This window comes from Trichomycterus rosablanca, chromosome 8 (genome assembly GCF_030014385.1).
Source record: "Trichomycterus rosablanca isolate fTriRos1 chromosome 8, fTriRos1.hap1, whole genome shotgun sequence".
Taxonomy (NCBI): domain Eukaryota; kingdom Metazoa; phylum Chordata; class Actinopteri; order Siluriformes; family Trichomycteridae; genus Trichomycterus; species Trichomycterus rosablanca.
Genome location: NC_085995.1, coordinates 37,663,441 through 37,691,318, shown reverse-complemented (window position 1 = coordinate 37,691,318; position 27,878 = coordinate 37,663,441). Strand labels below are relative to the sequence as shown.

At 43.3% G+C, this 27,878-nt stretch overlaps 2 protein-coding genes across 2 annotated transcripts in view; one reads left to right on the top strand and one right to left on the bottom strand.

The window, feature by feature from the left end:
- znrf1 (zinc and ring finger 1) overlaps positions 1 to 5,884 on the top strand; it is a 47,947-nt gene extending 42,063 nt beyond the window's left edge. Inside the window, exons 3-5 of the mRNA XM_063000852.1 lie at positions 1,259 to 1,364; positions 3,188 to 3,276; positions 4,556 to 5,884. Of these exons, the coding sequence (XP_062856922.1) occupies positions 1,259 to 1,364; positions 3,188 to 3,245 (164 nt within the window). The 3' untranslated portion in view covers positions 3,246 to 3,276; positions 4,556 to 5,884. The remainder of the gene's footprint in view (positions 1 to 1,258; positions 1,365 to 3,187; positions 3,277 to 4,555) is intronic.
- A 1,459-nt stretch (positions 5,885 to 7,343) lies between these two features.
- Positions 7,344 to 27,744, bottom strand: ldhd (lactate dehydrogenase D). Its single transcript, XM_063000851.1, has 11 exons — positions 27,616 to 27,744; positions 25,213 to 25,325; positions 24,109 to 24,250; positions 22,633 to 22,774; positions 20,091 to 20,250; positions 18,201 to 18,400; positions 15,070 to 15,198; positions 14,266 to 14,393; positions 13,897 to 13,987; positions 12,723 to 12,834; positions 7,344 to 9,223 (listed from the first exon to the last, which is right to left on the bottom strand). The coding sequence occupies exons 1-11, from the start codon at positions 27,706 to 27,708 to the stop codon at positions 9,058 to 9,060; spliced, it is 1,476 nt and encodes a 491-aa protein (XP_062856921.1). The 5' UTR covers positions 27,709 to 27,744; the 3' UTR covers positions 7,344 to 9,057.
- Between the last annotated feature and the right edge of the window lie 134 nt (positions 27,745 to 27,878).

Below are 27,878 nucleotides of genomic sequence, written 5' to 3'. Positions count from 1 at the left end.
GAATGTGCGGTATGGGAAGTGAGATCTGTTTCCTGTCCAGAGAACATGTGTAATGGAAAGTGTGTGTGTGCATGGGATACAGAAATACGTTATTAATAACATTAAAACCACTCCCTTGTTTCTACACTCACTGTCCATTTTATCAGCTCCACTTTGCACTTTAGAAGCACTTTGTAGTTCTACAATTACTGACTGTAGTCCATATATTTCTCTGCATACTTTTTAGCCCCCTTTCATGCTGTTCTTCAATGATCAGGACCCCCACAGAGCAGGTATTATTTAGGATCATTCTCAGCACTGCAGTGACACTGACATGGTGCTGGTGTGTTAGTGTGTGTTGTGCTGGTATGAGTGGATCAGACAAAGCAGCGCTGCTGGAGTTTTTAAATACCGTGTCCACTCACGGTCCACTCTATTAGACAATTAGACCTAGTTGGTCCACCTATTGCTGCTGTTTGAGTCGGTCATCTTCTAGACCTTCATCAGTGGTCACAGGACGCTGCCCACGGGGCGCTGTTGGCTGGATGTTTTTGGTTGGTGGACTTTTCTCAGTCCAGCAGTGACGGTGAGGTGTTAAAAAACACTGATCCACTCATGCCAGCACAACACACACTAACACACCACCACCATGTCAGTGTCACTGCAGTGCTGAGAATGATCCACCACCCAAATAAAAACCTGCTCTGTGGTGGTCCTGTGGTGGTCCTGTGGGGGTCCTGACCATTGAAGAACAGGGTGAAAGGAGGCTAAAAAAGTATACAGAGAAACAGATGGACTACAGTCAGTAATTGTAGAACTACAAAGTGCTTCTATATGGTAAGTGGAGCTGATAAAATGGACAGTGAGTGTAGAAACAAGGAGGTGGTTTTAATGTTATGGCTGATCAGTGTATATATAATATTAATACTTTGTCACTGTATAATTCACACTCTGATCCATCAGCCAGAATGGGGTGGGGAAAGCAGGAGAGGACTGCAATAGATTCTCAAGTTCAAATCCCAGGTGGAGTAATCGACCTAGCTGGGCAACCAGACGTGTCTGTGGGAGGGTGGACAATGGGGCTTCATTGCAGCTGTACAGTTGCGCCCTCTGCTGTCTGGTCGAGGCGTCTGCAACAGTGATTAATGATGTGTTTTCTTGGACCTGCTTGTTGCTTGATTAAATTAAAGAGGTGTCATGTTAATAATGAATATGAAGGAATGTGGAATTAATCGGTCATGTTTCTCTCGTGTGTGTGTGTGTGTGTGTGTGTGTGTAGACGACGTGTTGGCGAAGGATGCAGGCGAGTGTGTGATCTGTCTGGAGGAGCTGCAGCAGGGAGACACCATCGCCAGACTGCCGTGCCTCTGTATCTATCACAAAAGGTAAAGACCAGCACTGCACTCTGGGTAATGAAAGCCAACACACTATATGGCTGTATAGTAATATTTTCATCTCTGGCTGTGTCCCAATCCACATTTAATTGCCCGTGTGTGAACTAGTGAGTGTGAAGGATGTGGTTTGAGTTGTGAGAGAAGAAACTCCCACAAATGATCACAAACACGTGAACAAAGTCTGTGTGGTCATGCTGCTGATCCCAGTTACTCCGGTTTCTGCGATCGCAGCGTTCATGTGATCCATCGTATGCGGACGATTGGTTGAAGATCAGACACATCAAAGCTTCAGAATCAGGGTTTAATACGCTGGTGTCAAAGCGCCCACAGTCGGCTGGTGTTTTACACCAATTACACCAAAATGTCCCAGAATCACAGTGCTGATCTCCACTCAGCCTCTGTCTTTAGAAGCTAATGAAGTGTTTATTTTAACAGTGGAGGGAAACAAATACACTATATGGCCAAAAGTATTTGGACACCTGACCTTAAACATGTTGGACGTTCTGTTTTATAACCTAGTCCGTTTAAAACCTAGTGAGCTGCCTTGCTGTCTTACTGCCTACATAGGCAGCTGCCTCAGTAGAGAGGATTCTAATAAGTCATCGACAGGTTATTCGAACACACTACTTAGACAGCGATTCCATCAGTTTTCGCTTACTAAGCTAACACAGCTACCCTCAGGCCATTTAAACCAATGGGATGAGGTGGCACAACGTGCTAGCATGTCAACTAACATCTTCCCCTGTGTAACAAAAACGGTTAAATTCGCCGACTAGCCCGAATTCACAAATAAACGAAACTCGTGCAAGTTTATACAAATTAAAAATCAATGAGAATTTATTTACGGTTGCCTTCACCGCTAAGGCAGCATCGGATGCTCGTTCGTTCTCGAATCAAAATACCATTGAAATTTTAAGATACCTTACTAGTGAGCATATTAAGGCCTCTAGGATTTCGAACAGCCTCCTTCTCGGGAGCGCGTGTAGGATAACGTACAATGCGTCTATGTAGAGAGATCACTAGGTTTTCGAACACACCCTAAGTGATCTGTTCAGTTAGAACAGCAGCCACTCTTCTGAGAAGGCTTCTCACGAGACTTTGAAGTATGTCTGTGGGAATTTGTGCACATTCAGTCAAAAGATGACAGTAATTGTACGACTGGGCACTGATGTTTGTCAAGAAAGCTTCAGTTAGGGTTCCAGTTCATTCCAAAGCCGTTCAGGTCAGGGATTAAAGACATGACTGTGGTAGCTCAGTGGTTAAGGTGATGGACTAGTAATCGGTTGCCGGCCTGCTAAATCCCACAAATGTAAATGCTGTAGAGCTTGTCATGCTGGAACAGGAAAGGACCTTCCCTAACCTGTTGCTGCAAAGTTGGAAGCAAAAAATTTATTTTATTTACTTGATTTATTACACCTGTTAGCTATTGTTGTGTGTTACTGGTTACACAAGTCTTTTAAATGTCAAACACGGTCATGGACATTTTTTTGTATCTTCAATTAACCTGACCTCAGGTCTTTGTCTCGTGGGAGGAAACCCACACAGACATGGGGAGAACATGCAAATTCCACACAAAAAAGACCCAGACAGTTCCACCTGGGAATTGAACCCAGGATCTTCTTGCTGTGAGGCGACAGAAGACCGAGACACTGTGCCACCACTCTAAACATATAATGTTAAAAGATACGTTATTAGTAGCAGCAGTATTAAAAGTTAGAAGCAGTGTGACTTTTTTTGTAAAATTACAAATTATTCTCTCTCTGTGTGTGTGTGTGTGTGTGTGTGTGTGTGTGTGTGTGTGTGTGTGTGTGTAGCTGTATAGACTCGTGGTTTGAGATCAACCGGTCCTGTCCCGAGCATCCTTCAGACTGACCTCTGTTCCTCCTAACTACTGCTGAGAAAGGTGAGAAAACACACACACACACACACACACACACACACACACACACACACACACACACAATGGCTGAAACAGGGTTCCTGGTCACCTCAGTCAGTCACAGAGACGACATTTTGCAGCAGCAAAAAGGAGAAACCGACCCTCCCACCCTTAAACACGACTATTTGTGTTTATTGGATGCCTCAACAGGTTGGTAGCACAGCTGAGATTCTAACTCATAATTGCATTTTAACTTCACACAGACACACTCCCGGCTGATGTAGAAAGTCGTCCAATAGGCGCGGAGGTGAACGCTCATGTTTTTGTAATAGAATGTCCAACAATTACACGGCCGTGTGTCTGCATACTTTTAATCATATTGTGTATTAGTGAAACTTGCTATCGTTCAGCAATTGTGATTTATGAAACATTTTAAATATACGCTGATCAGCCATAACATTAAAACCACCTCCTGGTTTCTACACTCAGTCCATTTTATCAGCTCCACTTACCATATAGAAGCACTTTGTAGTTCTACAATTACTAACTGTAGTCCATCTGTTTCTCTGCATGCTTTGTTAGCCCCCGTTCACTCTGTTCTTCAATGGTCAGGACTCCCACAGGACCACCACAGAGCAGGTATTATTTAGGTGGTGGATCATTCTCAGCACTGCACTGACACTGACATGGTGGTGGTGTGTTAGTGTGTGTTGTGCTGGTATGAGTGGATCGGACACAGCAGCGCTGCTGGAGTTTTAAAATACCGTGTCCACTCACCGTCCACTCTATTAGACACTCCTACCTAGTCGGTCCACCCTGTAGATGTAAAGTCAGAGTCGATCGCTCATCTATTGCTGCTGTTTGAGTCGGTCATCTTCTAGACCTTCATCAGTGGTCACAGGACGCTGCCCATGGGGCGCTGTTGGCTGGATATATATTTGGTTGGTGGACTATTCTCAGTCCAGCAGTGACAGTTATCCACTCATACCAGCACAACACACACTAACACACCACCACCATGTCAGTGTCACTGCAGTGCTGAGAATGATCCACCACCCAAATAAAAACATGCTCTGTGGGGGTCCTGATCATTAAAGAACAGCATGAAATGGGGATAACAAAGTATGTAGAGAAACAGATGGACTACAGTTAGTAATTGTAGAACTACAAAGTGCTTCTATATGGTAAGTGGAGCTGATAAAATGGACAGTGAGTGTAGAAACAAGGAGGTGGTTTTAATGTTATGGCTGATCGGTGTATATAAACGTTATATTCTTTACATCATTTCTGTTCTCTCTCACAGGGCACTTTAATAACCTGCACCTGGCTATCTGGACGCTGACATAACCAAATAAATCAATCAACCCTATTTATCGATTCGATCAACCCTGCGGAGATCGGCGAGAGGAACCAAACAGAAGAATAGAACGTTCGCTTCCACACGTGTCCCACAGTTCCCCTGCCTGACCATGCTAACCGCTGAGCTCCCCTCATCCGAGCGCCCGTCATTGGATCTCTGTCTTCTGGAGTGTCGATTCTTCAGGATTCTTCTGTGCTTGTCTGATGTTCCTGTCGAAGACGAGTGCTGCTGATGGGACGAAGCGTTCAGCTAGACAGCCGGGGTGGCTGCTTGTGCATCGTGTTGTCCTCATTTGGGAAATAGGGTGTGGCATGGGGGCGGGATTAGGTGTTAGGTGTAGAAACACACCTGGATAATGAGGGGTGTGTGTGTATTTGTGCGCCAAAGCTGACTGTGTGTGTGTGTGTGTGTGTTGAGTTTACATTTTGCTGTGCTGTGAACATTTCAATCAGTGTGTGGAAGTGTGTGTGGAAGTGTGTGTGTGGAAGTGTGTGTGTGCGTGCGTGCATACAAGAGTGGACACTGGGAATATAAAGAGGTGAAAGTGTGGGGTCTGTTAAATGTTTACAGGATTTTATGTTCCTCCTTAAGTCAAAAGGAAAACACAGTTTACTTATTTTTCATCATCATACTGCGCTAGTCATTACAGTCCCCTGTGTGTGTGTGTGTGTGTGTGTTGTGCAAAAGTGTCTGAAAAGCTGCTTCACGTCTGGATGTGGACCGTCGGACGGACCGGTTTGAACTTGTTGCGACATACGATCTTCCTCTCCTTTTTTCCTTACAATCCCGTGAGCGAAGTCTCACAACGAAGACTTTTAAAGGCCTCTGCTGTATAAAGAACATCCACTATTAGACATGTGAGAATCATAATGTAAAAAACTGATAAGTTCTATTCTGTTCGAAACAGAGCTGACTGAAAAGGGCTCAAAGCTGGACAAAGGGGCGGGACCATGCTAACCCAGCGGTCGGGTGGATATCCCCGTCCCGGGAGTCAGAAGATGTTTGGTAGATGGACTCGTGCTTCATGTTGTCGTCGTTGGGAAATTGAATTGACGCTGAAGTTGAGAATGAAATCCTCTGGGAAAGCTGTCAGTCTGCTTTCCTTTATTTCATGTTTTTATATGTTCATGTTTTTTTTTTCTGAGGATGTGAACTGATGGCTGTTTTAGGATGTACAAACTTAACTGTCTGATGACTTTAATGTGCACTCTGTGGGCCGAGTAATAATGATAATGATATATAAAATAAAATAAAAAGACATGTACAAAGTCATGGACGTTTCTGTGAGTGTGTTTCCTTGCTTCTGAAAACGAGTTCACGTGGGCATTCATGACATCCGGGACAAAGTGTGGGAGTTGTTTTTTCCTGCCCCCCACATCACTGGCAGCTTAAAAATCTTAAACTACACACACTGTATTAAATATTAGCCAAAATACAGTATTAACGACACTGATTCTTGTGTACTACTGTGTCATGACCCTAAATTGACATTTTATGCATTTAGCAAACACTGAATTTAGAGTATCATTTGACTAAATACAATTCAAGACTTGCTTGTGTTGGCAACTTTGCCATGTTGGGACTTAAACCAGTGACCTTTTGATGAATAGTCCATTGCCTCAACTGCTGAGCTACACCCTCACTTGGTACCTGCTACAGAATGATGATCGACACACAGCACAATTGACCGGGAGCCTGTCAGTAGGAGGGGGAGGGACAAAGATGTTAAGTACCATAACATTTTGAATAGAGGTGCAGGGAATATAGTGGCCATGCCTCCTTCATTGAGACTAACGGGCACAGCGGGGCGGCACGGTGGTAGCACTGTCGCCTCACAGCAAGAAGGTCCTGGGTTCGATCCCCAGGTGGGGTGGTCCGGTTCCTTTCTTTGTGGTTTTTGGTTTCCTCCCACAGTCCAAAGACGTACAAGTGAGGTAAATTGGAGATACTAAATTGTCCATGACTGTGTTTGACATTGAACTTGTGAACTGATGAATCTTGTGTAACGAGTAACTACCGTTCCTGTCACGAATGTAACCAAAGTGTGTAAAACGACGTTAAAATCCGAATAACATGGCACAGAGGCCACACCTCCAAACCACCTTCACGGAGATCAAGATCACAGAGGCTACACCTTCTTCAGCCATTTACAGAAGCCACGCCCTCTTTACTTTGACCATTACCTAAGCTATACTCCCCTAACTGGGAGGAATGGGCACAGCTGACCGAAACAGAGGTCACACCACACCCACCACAAGCCACTTTACTGACACTGCCATTCATACAAGTCACAATTTCTTCACTAGGAATTCAAGGTACAGAGACCACACCTCCTGCACTGGGACAGACATTCACAGACGCCACACCCTCACTGGGACTGACTTCTCCATTAGACATTCGCGAAGGACACATCTCACTGCGACTGGTGGGCACAAAGCCAACATTATTCTTTCGTTTTACCAGGCCGCCTTTAGAGACCGACAGGCACCTAAGCCGTGCATCCTTTACTAAAAGCAGGCTACCCCCGACCTACTGGGAGAGCAAGGTCTTTTTACTAGCACTGTTATGGAGGCATTTACAAACACGTACAGACAGGCCTTGTTTACTGGGACTGACAAGTGCAGATTTAGGATATCAGTGGGCAGACGGAGGAAGATCATACCAATTCCATTAATGTGTTACTGTACAGTCGTTCATTTCCACAGTTCATAAAGTGATCTGATCACTTACATTTAATAGTTAAGATTTAATATTTATTTGCCAGGTGCATGTATAGAATACATGTTATCACATACATGTGATATTAAAATGAGTCTGAATGAGTCAAAAATATACATTATATTAAATTACATTATAGAACAATCTACGCCACCAAAATTATAATTAGGGCTGGGCGATATGGATCAAAAATAATATCTCGATATATTTTAGCTGAATGGCGATATACGATATATATCTCGATATTTTTTCATCCCATAAGGTAATACCAACAAAACACTTCTGAGACAAAGCTACATGTTCCAAATACTAAATACCAAAAAATTTTACAGGCACTTTTATTAATATTCATGCTGGGGAAGCTTCACACAGGAACTATTTTTCCTTAAAAAAAAAAAAAAAAGAGCTATTCTAAAAAAAAGAATGTTGTTCTCTAACGTCTCGCCTGTTGTGTAATGTGAATTACAAATATATTGTCTGGCCCTTTAAGAATGTTAAGTGCACTATAGGGCGCAGGGAGTGAGTGTGTAGGGAAGAGATCAGAATTTATCTGATCATGACCACCTACAACATCCAGTACAGAAATCACTCCCCATAATGTTTTTTTTTTTACAGATAGAGCAAATATATGTACGTCAAATATACAAACACATGAGTCAGAACAACAGGAGACGCACCATTACGTTATTATTACTTTCTCAACACATGCATACACTGTTTATATATAAAGTAAATACATGCATGTCAGCGCGTGCATGCGGTTGTGTTTGTTTATTTCCGTTTTCCAATATTGGTTTTTAAAACGAATAATGACTCGTTTTCTTGTTTTTCAACTTTGGGATTTTAAGTGAAAAATGATTGACCAAAGGTACACGGAGCTGGAACCTTTTGTCTGGACTTGATTTTGGTATTCTCTACAGAATACATTATTCCGCTGCTCATCTGATACTCTGAATCCGAACCATCTCCAAATAACTGAGCCATTCTTTTTTTTTTTTACCAAGCAGCTCCTCCACCGTCTCCATGCTATCATGGGAGTTTTACTTACAGAAATGTGTTCTGAGGGCAGAAAGAATTGGCGGTGGGGAGGGAGGGGCGAGTTGTGTTCAGTGAGGGAGAGAGGCGGGGCAGGTGAACATGTGCAGAGACAAACTGGGAGAAGAGAAAGACGAACTGTCGGATCTAACTGAAACGCAACATTTATATCGATATATGCGATAGTCTTATCTTATATCGCGTATGAAAATATATAGATATTTTATAAAATCTCGATATATCACCCAGCCCTAATTATAATGCTGTTTATATTTGTGGCAAGACTTCATCATTTCTCACTGGTGATTAGACATTAGATTAGGAAACGCCAGTCATGTCTGTGTAGGCACATGAGCTGAGCTCAAGATCTCAGAAGTGATGGTCTAGTATGTTTAAAAAATAATTTCCCTTTAAGCATAAGGTACCAGTTTGGGGTTTCATTTCCACTTCTGGCTTATTTGCATGGGCACAGAGACACAGAGAGTCACCAGCTCTTGTGTTACAATCATTTTTCACTATAATAATCTGATTCTTAAATATTTGAAACATCATAAAATCGATAATACATCCCACTGGTCTATAAACAGGGTGTTTATGTGTCCATAAATAATTTACTCCCTTAGTCATGTTAAATAGTTGCATTTCATGTTCACAGCTCTCTCGTGGTAGTGCTTGATTCTAAATGATGTGGTCTACAGGATTTTTCCAGGGTTCATGAGGTTTTTGGGATCGAGTGTGGCCTTGAGTCCCTGCATCAGCTCCATGGTGAAAGGGCCGAGCTCCTCCTTCAGCAGGGCCCTCTTCCCTAATCCGACACCGTGCTCTCCCGTACACGTCCCGTCCACCGCCAGAGCCCTCCTGTAAGTACACAGTCATACTGAGGATGAGAACAGCACTAATAAAAATGTCTGAAAAGTCCTGAGTCAACCTCCAGCAACTGTTTTTCGTTTCATCAGCAATGAAAGATTAATACAGAGGAACCTCGAATTGTCGGACAACATCTGGAAAAACGAATGTCCAGTCCGATTGTTTAAAATTCCCGAGACCAGTAGTTTAGTAATTGTCTACTAGCCGAAGCACGTCTCTCTGTTCACATGAGTGATAGGCTTTATTTTACTGGGAGGCTCTCTTCGTTCTCACCTTTTTAACTGTGTTTTATGCTTCATTTTTCAAGTTTTAGAGCTTAATTATGGCTTCGAAAGACGAGGGAAGTGGTAAGCGAAAGAGGAAGCGTCTAAATATTGCTGAAAAGTTAGAATTTATTAAGAAAGTGGAAGTGGTGTTTCTGTGACTCACGTATGTGAGGAATATGGTGTGAAGAAACAGACAGTGAGTGATCAGCCATAACACTAAAACCACCTCCTTGTTTCTACACTCACTGTCCATTTTATCGGCTCCACTTACCATATAGAAGCACTTTGTAGTTCTACAATTACTAACTGTGGTCCATCTGTTTCTCTGCATGCTTTGTTAGCCCCCTTTCATGCTGTTCTTCAATAGTCAGGACCCCCACAGAGCAGGTATTATTTAGATGGTGGATCATTCTCAGCACTGCAGTGACACTGACATGGTGGTGGTGTGTTAGTGTGTGTTGTGCTGGTATGAGTCTTTAAACACCTCACTGTCACTGCTGGACTGAGAATAGTCCACCAACCAAAAATATCCAGCCAACAGCGCCCCGTGGGCAGCGTCCTGTGACCACTGATGAAGGTCTAGAAGATGACCGACTCAAACAGCAGCAATAGATGAGCGATCGTCTCTGACTTTACATCTACAAGGTGGACCAACTAGGTAGGAGTGTCTAATAGAGTGGACAGTGAGTGGACACGGTGTTTAAAAACTCCAGCAGCGCTGCTGTGTCTGATCCACTCATACCAGCACAACACACACTAACACACCACCACCTTGTCAGTGTCACTGCAGTGCTGAGAATCATCCACCACCTAAATAATACCTGCTCTGTGGTGGTCCTGTGGTGGTCCTGACCAATGAAGAACAGGGTGAAAGGGGGCTAAAAAAGTATGTAGAGAAACAGATGGACTACAAAATTGGTGGAGCTGATAAAATGGACAGTGAGTGTAGAAACGATGTGGTTTTAATGTTATGGCTGATGGGTGTATATTACAGGTTTTACAGGAAATATTTACATATATATTTACATTATTCATTTTACTGTTTATCTTATCTGCATGTTTAGCACTTTTGTGAACCTTAGTGCCGTGTTTTCATATATTTTCTCACCTCCTGGAACAAAAACATTGATGTTCTGCTGTTTTTAGTCCATTAAATTAAGGTTCCTCTGTAATAGTTTTTTCCCCCAGTTGATCTGTAATATTAAACCAATAATTGATCTAAAACCCCCAGTTTAAGATGACTGAAAAAGCTCTTGGACTGTCGTCCCTCTCCCTAGTAACCAGGGCCTATAATAGCGCAAGTCTTCACTTTTCTGCAGAGACTTCCTGTAGGAATTTGTGCCCATTCAGTCAAAAGAGCTCTTGTCAAGCCAGGCACTGATGTTGGATGAAAAGGTCCAGCTCCTAATCAAGGGCGGCACGGTGGCTAAGTGGGTAGCACTGTCACCTCACAGCAAGAAGGTCCTGGGTGGGGCGGTCCAGGTCCTTTCTGTGTGGAGTTTGCATGTTCTCCCCGTGTCTGCGTGGGTTTCCTCCAGGTGCTCCGGTTTCATCCCACAGTCCAAAGACATGCAAGTGAGGTAAATTGGAGATACAACCTTGTCCATGAGTGTGTTTGATATAAACTTGTAAACTGATGAATCTTGTGTAATGAGTGGCTATCGTTTCGGTCATGAATGTAACCAAACAGTGTAAAACATGATGTTAAAATCCTAATAAACAAACAAACTCCTAATTAATGTTCCAGTAAATAACAAAGGTGTTTAGTACGGGTCAGACTACTAGAGTTTCTCCACATTAAACTTTTTATAGACCTTAATTTGTGAAAAAGAAATGTTAGGACATGAAATGACCTTCCCCAAACTGTTAGCTCGAAGTTGGAAGCACATTTATTTTTTCATAATTGACTTTGCATTCCAGTTAGTGATGCGTGTGGCTGGCATCTGGATGGGTGTCCACATCTGCTTAGAAAACGTTTACAGACAGATGACAATTTAAAGGGGAAAAAAACAGCAACATTTGAGCCGTCAGAAAAGCTTCAGTTTTTTTCTCACCATCAATTCTGTCTCATCAAGACCCTGAAACTGCACTCAAGGGGCCCGAACCTTGTTCCTTTAGGAATTCCTCTAAAATTGCGTTTAATGATGGTAGTGGAAAGCGCAATTTAACACGCCACTCCAAACTCTCCCCTCGGTGTTCAGCTGGGTTCAGATCTGGTGTGTGTGTGTGTGTGTGTGTGTGTGTGAAGTGTGCGGGCCATATTCATATTACACGTCAGCGTACACACAGTACCGCTGGGAAATTAGTGTACAGGATCAAAAATAGATCAGCTTTAATACAACTGAGGCCAATCCATTTAAATACGTCTGGATCGACTCCCACGACGATCTTTTGAAATGGATCCAGACATTCCAGGCGCTCGGGTGGAGCAGTGGTCTGCTATGCTAGATCCGGGTTCGATTCTCAGCGGTGCTATCAGCCGGCTGGGCATCTTCACAGACATGTCTGGCTATGTCTGGCAAAACAGCAAGTGTTTCCTGGTTAAACCAGACCTGCCTGGACTCTGACCAGTTTAAAACTGAATGAAAACGCATACCCAGGTTGAGAATATAGTAATATGTGACTCAAGCCATTATAATATTTTTTCTGCATTTCTGTAGACCAGTGCCTCTGAATTCAAGTCGAATATTTGAATTCTGCCATTTTAGTCCTAGTCTAATGTGCCCAGACTTAAGCAAACCTAATGCCACACAATAGCAGTAAATAAACCACACCCTCCTAATCATTACTAATCCTCTAATTAGTGCACTAATAATAGTATAGTTTACATTTACATTGTTGGCATTTAGAAGACGCTTTAATCCATTACCTTAACTCTTGATTGCTTAGACAATGTACTGTCAAGGGCCTTGCTTAACAGTGGCAACCTGGCAGTGGTGGGGCTTTAACCAGCGACCTTTTGATTACAAGCCCAGTACTTTAACCACTAGGCAACAACTGCCCTATAGTTACACATAATGTGGCACAGGGCACTTGTGTGCTGCAGCGGCTTATTACAAAAGCCATCCTTAGCAGTGCCAGCCGGGTGTCCTGTACAGGGTGTTCCTGCATTAGCTCCAGTGTATCACAGTGGAATTGGACCTGCTGCGACGCTGACCAGGATAAAGCCATCGATGTGCATCACTTTTAAATGAAATAGATGAGAAAGAGAGAGAGGTTTAAACCTTGCAAGTCTTTCAGTGAATTCGTGAACACTCTGTACTTCATCAGGGTCGTCTGGGTTCAACACCATGATGCAGTGGAAGTTCCCGTCTCCCACATGACCTGCAATCGGACCTGAAACACACAAAATCTATGTGGGTTCACACACTTTTTAACACTGACATTACCAACACTCTGATTACACACATTACCCAGTTTAAAAGTTAATATATACACTATTTGTCCAAAAGTATTTGGACACTTGACCATGAGCATGTGCGACATCCCATTTCAAAAACAAATGGTATTAGAGTGACCTCTATGTGATCTTTACTGCTATAACAGCCACTCCTCTGAGAAGGCTTCTCACAAGACTTTGAAACATGTCTGTGGGAATTTGTGCCCATTTTGTCAAAAGAGCATGTCTTTATAGACCTAGCTTTGTTTACAGAGGCACAGTCATGCAGGAACAAGAAGAGTTGGAGGCATATAATTTCCTTTATATCATTAATTTATTACACCTTTATATTGGGCGGCACGGCGGCTAAGTGGGTAGCACTGTCACCTCACAGCAAGAAGGTCCTGGGTTCGATCCCCAGGTGGGGCGGTCCGGGTCCTTTCTGTGTGGAGTTTGCATGTTCTCCCCGTGTCTGTGTGGGTTTCCTCCGGGTGCTCCGGTTTCCTCCCACAGTCCAAAGACATGCAAGCAAGGTGAACTGGAGACACTAAATTGTCCATGACTGTGTTTGATATAACCTTGTGAAGTGATTAATCTTGTGTAACTACCGTCATGAATGTAACCAAAGTGTAAAACATGACGTTAAAATCCTAATAAACTAACAAACACATTTATATAAGATAATATTGTAAACAATTCAGGGAATCTGGAGAAATCTCAGTCCGTGAAGGCAAAACCAGAAACCACTGTGATAAATTTAGCCATGGGAGCACTTCAGGAAACAGTTGTCACCTAGCACAGTCCACCGCTGCATCAAAAAATGCAACCTGAAAGTGTATTACACAAAGAGAAAGTCGTACATCGATTCTATGCAGTAACAAAATGTCCTAGCTTCTCTAAAAATGGGGTTTGTACATTTTACGTTTCAGTATTTGCAGGACGTCTTTCAAAACTATTCCAGTAGTCACACAGTGGAGATGAACTCCAGCATTGTTTAACGAATGAGGTTGTGTGTGTACCTGTGAGGTTGTTTTTGATTAGGTCCTCTTTAGTCTCCACTATGACCTGAGGTAGGCGGGACAGCGGGACACACACGTCAGTGGAGTACGCCTGCTCAAAAACGAAAAGAAAAAAAACACAGGGTTTACAGACTGGTCTGGATTTGCTCTTCAGGTCAGTTTCCTCCCACAGTCCAATAACATGCAAGTGATAATAGTCCATAACTGTGTTTGAAACTTAGTTAACTTATTTAAATGTATTATTAATTAATTAATCAGTAACTACCTGTCCTGTCGTGAATGTAACTAAAGTGTGTAAAACATGACGTTAAAATCCTAATAAAATAAAATAAATAGCTGCATGGTTGAGCGGTGCATCAGTTTTCTTACTTTGCAGCCGGGTCTCAATGCCAAGGCAGCGTACCAGGCATCATGTCGAGCTTTCCACAGCCGTGCCCTCGTCTCCTCATCCTTGGCCCAGGCAAAATCAGAGCCTCCATTCTCTTGCGTGATCTCCTCTAGATTAACACATACAAACGCGGGTCACTTCATTTACTTTATGTATGTGGACGCCCAATCTGATTCAGGTGTTCAGCCAGACATATTGCTAACAGATGAGCGGAAAAACAATAACATCAAACAAATTATATGCATTGGTTTGGGAAAAATAGTTTCCTGCTATAGCATGACTGCGCTGAAACACCCTGTGCATGAAGCGAGGTCCATAAAGATCTGACTTTGATCCCACAGAGCACCACTGGAATGAACTGGAACATCAATTGCAAGTATTATTATCTGGTTTTTATCTCTAGGATAAATTGCTGAGACACGTGGTGTAAAAGACCAAACCACACAAACACACAAGATTATCTAAACTTTTAAACATACATAAAGTGGACAAAATGTTAGAAACTGTACAAAGATGTGCAATATAGTTGAACTGGAGATACAAAATTGTGTACAGTGTTTTACACTGAACTTAAACTGATGAATCATGGGTAACTTGTAACTACCTGTCCTGTCGAATGTAAAGTCCTAAGTAACAAACAGAAAGCATATCACTAATTTTATATATATCTGACATTATACATCTGCTAGCAATGGGTATGGCGGAAACACTTTAATTGAATAATTAGTGGGTGTGTCCACATACCGTACCACTGTATTGTGTACTTATAAACTACCATCTCATACCAGTAATGGAGACATGCTCCTCCAGACTCTTGGAGCTGCCGTGGAACTCAAGAAAGAGCGTTGGTGTGACCGGGTAGGTCAGGGAGTTGAACTGGTTACAAGCTCTTATCATCACGTCATCCAGGAACTCTGAAACACAAAACTGCACTAGTAAACATTCTGACTTTAAAACTACAGTTCTGGTTTCATCTTTATTAATTGTAGAAATATTTTTTTTAATGGGTTTTTCATTTAATACAACTACAGGGGTTGGACAAAATAACTGAAACACCTGGTTTTAGACCACAATAATTTATTAGTATGGTGTAGGGCCTCCTTTTGCGGCCAATACAGCGTCAATTCGTCTTGGAAATGACATATACAAGTCCTGCACAGTGGTCAGAGGGATTTTAGGCCATTCTTCTTGCAGGATAGTGGCCAGGTCACTACGTGATGCTGGTGGAGGAAAACGTTTCCTGACTCGCTTCTCCAAAACACCCCAAAGTGGCTCAATAATATTTAGATCTGGTGACCAGGCCATGGGAGATGTTCAACTTCACTTTCATGTTCATCAAACCAATCTTTCACCAGTCTTGCTGTGTGTATTGGTGCATTGTCATCCTGATACACGGCACCGCCATTGGATGCACATGGTCCTCCAGAATGGTTCGGTAGTCCTTGGCAGTGACGCGCCCATCTAGCACAAGTATTGGGCCAAGGGAATGCCATGATATGGCAGCCCAAACCATCACTGATCCACCCCCATGCTTCACTCTGGGCATGCAACTGTCTGGGTGGTACGCTTCTTTGGGGCTTCTCCACACCGTAACTCTCCCGGATGTGGGGAAAACAGTAAAGGTGGACTCATCAGAGAACAATACATGTTTCACATTGTCCACAGCCCAAGATTTGCGCTCCTTGCACCATTGAAACCGACGTTTGGCATTGGCACGAGTGACCAAAGGTTTGGCTATAGCAGCCCGGCCCTGTATATTGACCCTGTGGAGCTCCCGACGGACAGTTCTGGTGGAAACAGGAGAGTTGAGGTGCACATTTAATTCTGCCGTGATTTGGGCAGCCGTGGTTTTATGTTTTTTGGATACAATCCGGGTTAGCACCCGAACATCCCTTTCAGACAGCTTCCTCTTGCGTCCACAGTTAATCCTGTTGGATGTGGTTTGTCCTTCTTGGTGGTATGCTGACATTACCCTGGATACCGTGGCTCTTGATACATCACAAAGACTTGCTGTCTTGGTCACAGATGCGCCAGCAAGACGTGCACCAACAATTTATCCTCTTTTGAACTCTGGTATGTCACCCATAATGTTGTGTGCATTGCAATATTTTGAGCAAAACTGTGCTCTTACCCTGCTAATTGAACCTTCACACTCTGCTCTTACTGGTGCAATGTGCAATTAATGAAGATTGGCCACCAGACTGGTCCAATTTAGCCATGAAACCTCCCACACTAAAATGACAGGTGTTTCAGTTATTTTGTCCAACCCCTGTACTTCGTACTCTATTTTTGGAACTGGGGTTGCATTTTTGCTAGCCAACCCACCTCCATACAAAGCTGTATAATGATGAAAGGGCAGCACAGGTACAGATCAACATACACCGATCAGCCATAACATTAAAACCACCTCCTTGTTTCTACACTCACTGTCCATTTTATCAGCTCCACTTACCATATAGAAGCACTTTGTAGTTCTACAATTACTGACTGTAGTCCATATGTTTCTCTACATGCTTTGTTAGCCCCCTTTCATGCAGTTCCTCAATGGTCAGGACCCCCACAGGACCATCACAGAGCAGGTATTATTTAGGTGGAGGATCATTCTCAGCACTGCAGTGACACTGACATGGTGGTGGTGTGTTAGTGTGTGTTGTGCTGGTATGAGTGGATCAGACACAGCAGCGCTGCTGGAGTTTTTAAATACCTCACTGTCACTGCTGGACTGAGAATAGTCCACTAACCAAAAACATCCAGCCAATAGCGCCCCGTGGGCAGCGTCCTGTGACCACTGATGAAGGTCTAGAAGATGACCAACTCAAACATCAGCAATAGATGAGCGATCGTCTCTGACTGTACATCTACAAGGTGGACCGACTAGGCAGGAGTGTCTAATAGAGTGGACAGTGAGTGGACACGGTATTTAAAAACTCCAGCAGCGCTGCTCCACTCATACCAGCACAACACACACCAACACACCACCACCATGTCAGTGTCACTGCAGTGCTGAGAATGATCCACCACCTAAATAATACCTGGTCTGTGGTGGTCCTGTGGGGGTCCTGACCATTGAAGTACAGGGTGAATACAGGCTAAAAAGATATGTAGAGAAACAGATGGACTACAGTCAGTAATTGTAGAACTATAAAGTGCTTCTATGTGGTAAGTGGAGCTGATAAAATGGACAGTGAGTGTAGAAACCAGGAGGTGGTTTTAATGTTATGGCTGATCAGTGTATATTATATGGACAAAAGTATTATAATAGTCATGTTTTTAAGCCACACCAATTGCTAACAGTCGTAATAAATCAATAATATAAAGGAAATGATATGCTTCCAACTTTGCAGCAACAGTTTAAGGAAGAATCATTTCTGTTCCAGCATGACTGTGCCCCTGTGCACAAATGAAGCTCTATAAAGACATGAAGAAAATCTCAGTTTAAAAAAACACCAATGTCCTGCACAGAGCCCTGACCTCAGCCCCACTAAACAGCTTTGGAATTAACTGGAACATCAACTGAGGCTTTTTTATGACCAACATCAGTGCCCAGTCATACAAACACTGTCATCTTGTGACTGAATGGGAACAAATTCCAACAGACATACTTCAAAGTCTTGTGAGAAGTCTTCTTAGAAAAGATCACATAGAGGTCACTCTATTTTAATACTGTTTTGACCAACAAGCGCAAGGTCAGGTGTCCAAATACTTTTGGCCATATAGTGTATTTCATTTGGTCAATCAGAAAAACAGTTGTGTTCTATAGTGCTTTAGTCAGTATTATTTTAGTTTCTGTGTCTCTGTCCTCCGTTATGAATTGTGTTTTGTGAGTCAGCACTGTTGGCCAGGCTGGTATTAAATGAGCTGACTAAGCTAATGGTGCTGCGTGGTGGAATGGTGCCCTCTGCTGTGCTGTACCCACCGATTCGAGCGACGGGCACTCCGGCCTGCAGCACTTGTACCGTACTGTCCACGGCGGACTGGACTGAAGGGAAGGAGCAGACTGCTGAAGCTGTGCTCTCCGGGACACCGTACAGCCGGAGCGTGGCTTTAGTCAGGATGCCCAGCGTGCCCTCCGAGCCCACAAACAGGTTAGTCAGGTTATAACCTGCCGCAGTCTTTCTACACACAGAGAACAATGATGATCATGTTTTAAATCAATATTACTTTATTAACTTATTTTATTATTGTTACATGTTTAGTGTCAAAGAAGGTCCTGGGTTTGATTCCCAGACAGAGTCCGTGTCCTTTCTGTGTGGAGTTTGCATGTTCTCCCCATGTCTGTGAGGGTTTATTTAGGGAGCTCCAGTTTCCTCCCACAGTCCAAAGACGTGCAATTGAGGTGAGTTGGAGATACAAAATTGTTCATGACTGTGTTTGATATTAAACTTGAACTGATGAATCTTGTGAAACCAGTAACTACCGTTCCTGTCATGAATGGACAGATAAAAAAATAAATAAATAAATTTTCCATGTATGCATTTATTGACCACATATTTCACTGTTACTTTATCCTGGTCAGGGTCGTGGAGTCACCAGGCCCTGGATTCACTGGGTACAATGCAGTAACCCACCCTGGTCAGGACGCCAATCCATCGCAAGGCCTCAACCATCCCCTCTCAGACGTAGCCAATCATGTCTGTATGAAGGGTCACTACTGGTAACCCTGGATGCCAGTGACAGTGGGCTAGTGTAATTTACCACTGTGCCACCCGAGCGCCCATAGCAAGACATATTAATGAACATTTTGTGTCATATTATTATGTATTAAATATGTTTTGTAAACACTTTTTAGTCTCATACATATATATATATATATATAATCATTTAGGTGGTGGATGATTCTCAGCACTGCAGTGACACTGACACTGGTATGAGTGGATCAGACACAGCAGCGCTGCTGGAGTTTTTAAATACCGTGTCCACTCACTGTCCACTCTATTAGACACTCCTACCTAGTTGGTCCACCCTGTAGATGTAAAGTCAGAGACGGTCGCTCATCTATTGCTGCTGTTTGAGTCGGTCATCTTCTAGACCTTCATCAATGGTCACAGGTTTTGGTTGGTGGACTATTCTCAGTCCAGCCGGGGCAGTGAGGTATTTAAAAACTCCATCGGCACAACACACACTAACACACCACCACCATGTCAGTGTCACTGCAGTGCTGAGAATCATCCACCACCCAAATAATACCTGCTCTGTAGTGGTCCTGAAAGAGTCCTGACCATTGAAGAACAGGGGGGTAACAAAGCATGCAGAGAAACAGATGGGACTACAGTCAGTAGTTGTAGAACTACAGAGTGCTTCTATATGGTAAGTGGAGCTGATAAAATGGACAGTGAGTGTAGAAACGAGGAGGTGGTTTTAATGTTATATATATATACAGTATATATATAGTACCTTGCTCAGGGGCCCAACAGTAACAACTTGGTCATGGTTATGATTACTAGTCTAGTACCATTACTGGTCAGCTACCACTGCCCATGTTGCTGTCTTGGTTCACTGTTTGTCCTTTCTTGGACAAGTTTTTGTAAGTAGTAAACATGGCATGCACCACTTTAATTCCCCCTTTTCTTCCCCCAGCACAACTGAGATTCAAACCCAGATCTCAGCAGTAGTGAAAGTACAGGTGAGTCCCAACTTTTATTAAAAAGGCCTCAAATTTAGAGTAATCAGATACAGTAAAGTTGATTGGTTAAAACCTTAAATTTTTATTTATATTTATCCTAAAAATGTCCCAACACTTTTGGAACTGGAGTTGTTTGTATTATTGGTAATAAAACTAAGATGAAGGTGGGGAGTGTTGCGGTACCTTGCCCGTCGTCCCTTTCCGGCTGTATGTATGATGGTCCCGTCTGCCAGCACCACCTCCAGATTGAGGACGTTCTCCCGCATGGTGCCATAGCGGACGGCATTAGTGCCGGACGCGCTGGTAGCAGCCATGCCACACAGAGACGCATCAGCACCTGGATCTGGAAACATACACACCTGTAACCATCAGGATTTCATCTGATTTGTGTGCGTGTGTGAGAGAGCCCACTTTTAATGTAGCCTACAGCTTCCTCATGTTCGGTGTGAAGTATATACAGTGTATCACAAAAGTAAGTACACCCCTCACATTTCTGCAAATATTTTATTATATCTTTTCATGGGACAACACTATAGAAATAAAACTTGGATATAAGTTAGAGTAGTCAGTGTACAACTTGTATAGCAGTGTAGATTTACTGTCTTCTGAAAATAACTCAACACACAGCCATTAATGTCTAAATAGCTGCAACATAAGTGAGTACACCCCACAGTGAACATGTCCAAATTGTGCCCAAAGTGTCAATATTTTGTGTGACCACCATTATTATCCAGCACTGCCTTAACCCTCCTGGGCATGGAATTCACCAGAGCTGTACAGGTTGCTACTGAAATCCTCTTCCACTCCTCCATGATGACATCACGGAGCTGGTGGATGTTAGACACCTTGAACTCCTCCACCTTCCACTTGAGGATGCGCCAGAGGTGCTCAATTGGGTTTAGTCCATCACCTTTACCTTCAGCTTCCTCAGCAAGGCAGTTGTCATCTTGGAGGTTGTGTTTGGGGTTGTTATCCTGTTGGAAAACTGCCATGAGGCCCAGTTTTCGAAGGGAGGGGATCATGCTCTGTTTCAGAATGTCACAGTACATGTTGGAATTCATGTTTCCCTCAATGAACTGCAGCTCCCCAGTGCAAGCAAAACTCATGCAGCCCAAGACCATGATGCTACCACCACCATGCTTGACTGTAGGCAAGATACAGTTGTCTTGGTACTTCTCACCAGGGCGCCGCCACACATGCTGGACACCATCTGAGCCAAACAAGTTTATCTTGGTCTCATCAGACCACAGGGCATTCCAGTAATCCATGTTCTTGGACTGCTTGTCTTCAGCAAACTGTTTGTGGGCTTTCTTGTGCGTCAGCTTCCTTCTGGGATGACGACCATGCAGACCGAGTTGATGCAGTGTGCGGCGTATGGTCTGAGCACTGACAGGCTGACCTCCCACGTCTTCAACCTCTGCAGCAATGCTGGCAGCACTCATGTGTCTATTTTTTAAAGCCAACCTCTGGATATGACGCCGAACACGTGGACTCGACTTCTTTGGTCGACCCTGGCGAAGCCTGTTCCGAGTGGAACCTGTCCTGGAAAACCGCTGTATGACCTTGGCCACCATGCTGTAGCTCAGTTTCAGGGTGTTAGCAATCTTCTTATAGCCCAGGCCATCTTTGTGGAGAGCAACAATTCTATTTCTCACATCCTCAGAGAGTTCTTTGCCATGAGGTGCCATGTTGAATATCCATCCAGTGGCCAGTATGAGAGAATTGTACCCAAAACACCAAATTTAACAGCCCTGCTCCCCATTTACACCTGGGACCTTGACACATGACACCAGGGAGGGACAACGACACATTTGGGCACAATTTGGACATGTTCACTGTGGGGTGTACTCACTTATGTTGCCAGCTATTTAGACATTAATGGCTGTGTGTTGAGTTATTTTCAGAAGACAGTAAATCTACACTGCTATACAAGCTGTACACTGACTACTCTAAGTTATATCCAAGTTTCATGTCTATAGTGTTGTCCCATGAAAAGATATAATGAAATATTTGCAGAAATGTGAGGGGTGTACTCACTTTTGTGATACACTGTATGTTTTGTTTGCACTTTAGCTTCTGACGTCACACCTTTAACCCCTGATTAAGTCAGACGTGATGTGGATTGATAGCAACCTATGTTCCAAAATATACTGTGTGGCCAAAAGTATGTAATAATTAAGTTAAATTGTTTCAGTTACCTGCTGCTTTTATACAGGTGTATAAAATCAATTACATTTACATTTTTGGAATTTAGCAGATGCCTTTATCCAAAGCGACTTACATTACAGTTACAGTATACAGTCTGAGCAACTAAGGGTTAAGGGCCTTGCTCAAGGGCCCAACAGCAGCAACCTGGCAGTGAACCAGCCAGTGAACCAGCAACCTTTGGTTTACTAGTCTTGTGCTCTAACCACTAGGCTATGGCTTGCCCTATTACATAATTACATAAAATAAGCAATAAGTGTTACAATAAGTTGTGGCAATGGTTTGGGGAAGGTCCTTTTCTGTTTCAGTACGCCTGTATGGTTGACGAGTTTGGTGTGATCATTTAGAATACATTTAAACGACGATTATGTGCAAGGACTTTCTCGACAACATCAATGCCTGACCTCCCAAATGCTCTTTACTACTAAATGGAAACACATTCTCACAGACACACTCCAACATACTGCAGACAGCCTTTCCGGAGGAGCGGATACCCACGAGAGGGTTCTTCTGAACTCACCTACAGGAAACCAGAGCCCTGTATCACGCAGGTATGAGTTGAGAGCTTTGCGTGTCACGCCTGGTTCCACGGTCACGTCAAAATCCTCCGGGTGAAGATCCAGTACCTGGTCCATTTTCCTGAGACTAAAACACACTCCCCCCTGAAACATGACAAAAAACATCACAGCTCAACAACAAATCAGTCCTCCTGGCCAGGGTCATTGTGGGTACAGCCCCACATACAAACAACCCATGGCAGAGCAACACACATTCTCATTTACATTTACATTTTCTGCATTTAGCAGACACTCTTATCCAGAGCGACTTACAGAATACTCACCTCCCACCTAAGACCAATTTAGAGCAGCCAGTTCACCTCCTGCATGGTTTTGGGAGGTGGGACTAAAACTGAGTACCCACAGGATGCCCACACAGACACAGAGAACGTGTCAAACAGGTTCCCAGGATTGTGGTGCCCACCTATTCTACCAGCTGTGCCACCCACTGCCCTGAAGACTGAATGCAATAACACATAAATTGCCCCCCCCAACACATTTGTGCTTCCCTTAACCCACCTGTAGTCACTTAAATCTTGGGATTAAAGGACCTGAGTTCGATTCTTATAGCCAGTTACTGTCTGTGAGTAGTTTTGCATGTTCTCCCTATATCCATTTGGGTGGGTTTTCTCTGGTGTATTGGTGCTTTAACCCGCCTCTAGGTCTGGGTGTCTGGTGATCTGCCCTGTATGTATTCCTACATTGTATTCCTACCTTGCGCCCAGTGGGCGGTGGACCCACAGCAACCCTGATCAGACTGAAATCTTCACTGGCTATTTCATTTCCTTCAGTGCTGCAATCGGTCTGGTAAATCCGAGTAAAATCTCAAGAGAAATACACCATGGGTGCCAACCCATCACAGGGTTCGATAGATTCACAAGATTCATTCACTTAATCACTCAGACGTAGGGGCAATTTAGAGCAGCCAGTCTAACACCCTAAAACCCATACCACCCTAAAATAACATTTTTTGGTTTTATTTATTCAATTTAGAGCAGCCAGTCTAACACCCTAAAACCCATACCACCCTAAAATAACATTTTTTGGTTTTATTTATTTTCATTAAGCTTATCATCCTGGTCAGGGTGGAGGGTGTGATATCTAACCAACTGTGGAGATAGTCCACAGGGGAGTGGAGTGTCTTGCACAGGGGCCACATTTTTAATCACAAACTCACACCTAGGAGCAATTTGGAGCAGGCCGTCCTCATACCAGGATGTTTTTGGTAGGCGGGTGAAAACCCTGGAGTACCTGGTGTACAGGAGCCCAGGCAGACATGGAAAAACATGTCAAGCTTCCCACAGACGGTAAACGAAGCCAAGGTTTGGTTCTCAGGACCCTGAAGCTATGCGGCACCTACACTACCAGTTGTAGGTGGCTGCTGTGACATCTGATACCAGCTGACAGAACAGAAAAAAAACAAAAGTTAAAGATTTTACTTTTATGGCGCCTACTCCTCCTTCCAGACCGGTTCCTGTGCCAAAAGGAATGATGGGCAGTCTGTGGTGGTGGCAGATTTTTGCCAGAGCACTGACTTCCTCCACACATCGTGGAAACACCACCACGTCCGGGGGTCGACATCTGACACAGGAAAAAAAACGTTAAGCTATTTGCACACTTGTGTCATTCAGTTTAGCATGTGTTCCATCTCAGCATGGGTTTCATCCGGGTACTTTAGTTTGCTTCCACCTCCCCAAACCATGCAGAAGTCATTGGATTGGTGTGTGTTGCCCTGTGATAGATTGGCACTCCTTCCAGAGTGTGTACTCTGAAGCGGTAATTGAACATTCATTCATTCACACTGCTTTATCCTGGTTAGGGTTGTGGTGGACCTGATTCATTGAAAGGAAGGAACATGGCGCCAGTCCATCACAGGGCACACACACACATTCACACACTCACTTAGGGCAATTTTTAGTAGCTCCAGTTAGCCTGACTGCTTGTCTTTGGACTTGTGGTAGTAAACCAGAGCAAACTCCACACAGAAAGGACCTTGGCCGCCTGGCAAAGAAATCAAACCCAGGTCCTTCTTGCTGTGAGGTGACAGCGCTACCTACTGCACCACCATGCCATTTGAGTTATTAAACATTAATAAATAAATAAATGATTTTTACATTTTGACTGTTTGTGTTTTTAGGATAAATGAAAGAAAATGGCTTGAGGTTGTTCCGTAAGACGTGTTCATACATTGTATTCATACCAGTAGGTGGACTGGCAACTATATTTTATAGAATGCCTTTATTTGTCAAATATACATATACAGGTTGAACCTGTTGATTTGAACCTTCCTTAACCTTTCACTTGATAGCCCAAAGCTCTACCCACTAAGCTACCACTGCCCCTTAATTTGTAAGTAAATGTGTGAATGTGTGTTGATTTCAATAGATGCTGTCCTGTTGTTTTTCCGACTTGTCAACAGTTTTCCTGTGTGGCACCAGACCCACCTGGACCTTGACCAGAATAACAGTGTTGGTAAAAATGTGTGGCTGGGTAAATGAGAGAATCATGGCAACACAGAAGTTCTAGTCATGGTCGAGTCTCACCTGTGTACTGACTCGTCTCTTCCATGCTGTTCTCTCACAGCTAAACCTACAGACACACCGTCATCACCACTGACCGACCGGAACGCTGCTAGGACCCTCTCAAGAGCGCCATTCTACAGACAAGAGAACAGAAATGAACAGTTAGATAAAACAGGATTTGGTCCAGAAGAAGTGTTCTTGTGTTCTATGGACTCACTGGACTTCATCCACGACAACTACTGGTACAAAACTACAGGTACAAGATACATGATAGTGTTCCTGATATTCTGCAATGGGAAAGCATCACATGATGCACTTGTACCACCACCACACACACTATACATGATGCACTTGTACCACCACCACACACTATACATGATGCACTTGTACCACCACCACACACATTATCCATGATGCACTTGTACCACCACTTTACATTCTCCCATAATACACTCGTACCAACACTACACACACTATTACTATTTCTCGCTCCACCCACATGGCCTTTGGTACACATGGTCCCTGGCCAGGAAAGGAAACCAAATAGTGTTTGGTGCAGAATAACTTGTATAACACACACACACACACACACACACACACACACACACACACACACACACACACACACACTGTCTTACTTTAGCAGAATAGTGTTTGGTGCAGAATAACTTGTATAACACACACACACACACACACACACACACACACACACACACACAACAGAAGCATACTGTCTTACTTTAGCAGTATACTGTTTGATGCAGAATAACTTGTATAACACACACACACACACACACAACAGAAGCATACTGTCTTACTTTAGCAGTATACTGTTTGGTGCAGAATAACTTGTATAACACACACACACACACACACACACACACACACACACACACACACACACACACACACACATACATACATGTATATATACACACAACAGAAGCATACTGTCTTACTTTAGCAGTATACTGTTTGATGCAGTATAACTTGTATAACACTAACACACACACACACACACACACACACACACACACACACACAATAGAAGCATGCTGTCTTACTTTAGCAGAATAGTGTTTGGTGCAGAATAACTTGTATAACACACACACACACACACACACACACACACGCTGTCTTACTTTAGCAGAATAGTGTTTGATGCAGAATAACTTGTATAACACACACACACACACACACACACACACACACACACACACAATAGAAGCATGCTGTCTTACTTTAGCAGTATACTGTTTGATGCAGTATAACTTGTATAACACACACACACACACACACACACACACACACACACACACACACACACACACACACGCTGTCTTACTTTAGCAGAATAGTGTTTAGTGCAGAATAACTTGTATAACACACACACACACACACACAAACACACACACACACACAACAGAAGCATACTGTCTTACTTTAGCAGTATACTGTTTGATGCAGAATAACTTGTATAACACACACACAACAGAAGCATGCTGTCTTACTTTAGCAGTATACTCTTTGGTGCAGAATAACTTGTATAACACACACACACACACACACACACACACACACACACACACACACACACACACACACACACACACACACACAACAGAAGCATACTGTCTTACTTTAGCAGTATACTGTTTGATGCAGAATAACTTGTATAACACACACACACACACACACAACAGAAGCATACTGTCTTACTTTAGCAGTATACTGTTTGGTGCAGAATAACTTGTATAACACGCACACACACACACACACACACACACACACACACACACACATACATACATGTATATATACACACAACAGAAGCATACTGTCTTACTTTAGCAGTATACTGTTTGATGCAGTATAACTTGTATAACACTAACTAACACACACACACACACACACACACACACACAATAGAAGCATGCTGTCTTACTTTAGCAGAATAGTGTTTGGTGCAGAATAACTTGTATAACACACACACACACACACACACACACACACACACACACACACACACACACACACACACACACACACACACACACACACACGCTGTCTTACTTTAGCAGAATAGTGTTTGATGCAGAATAACTTGTATAACACACACACACACACACACACACACACACACACACACAATAGAAGCATACTGTCTTACTTTAGCAGTATACTGTTTGATGCAGTATAACTTGTATAACACACACACACACACAACAGAAGCATACTGTCTTACTTTAGCAGTATACTGTTTGGTGCAGAATAACTTGTATCACACACACACACACACACACACACACACACACACACACACACACACACACACACACACACACACACACACACACACACACACACACACACACACACACACATACATGTATATATACACACAACAGAAGCATGCTGTCTTACTTTAACAGTATACTGTTTGGTGCAGACTGCTGGAGCGCGCGCGACCCGGGCAGCACGGAACCGGAGCGCGTGCCTGAACAACACCGAGCTCATGCTTAATAACAAACCGGCTACAAATCTGAGAATCTGGACTAATACTGAAGTCCTCGGTCAAGTACTCGGATTTAGGCTGAACCCCAAATGCAACAACAGTCCCTGCGTAATGCTACTGCACAGGCTGTGTCACGTGAAGTGCTTTTGCACCCTATATAGTGCACTACACA

Excerpts from the sequence above, each read along its gene's own strand:
- ldhd (XM_063000851.1), bottom strand. The coding sequence starts at position 27,708 with ATGAGCTCGGTGTTGTTCAGGCACGCGCTCCGGTTCCGTGCTGCCCGG. Across the intron at positions 20,251-22,632 it reads AGGGCTCTGGTTTCCTGTAG|ATCCAGGTGCTGATGCGTCT; the intron begins GTGAGTTCAGAA and ends GTATGTTTCCAG. Across the intron at positions 15,199-18,200 it reads AGTGCCCGTCGCTCGAATCG|AGTTCCTGGATGACGTGATG; the intron begins GTGGGTACAGCA and ends TTTGTGTTTCAG.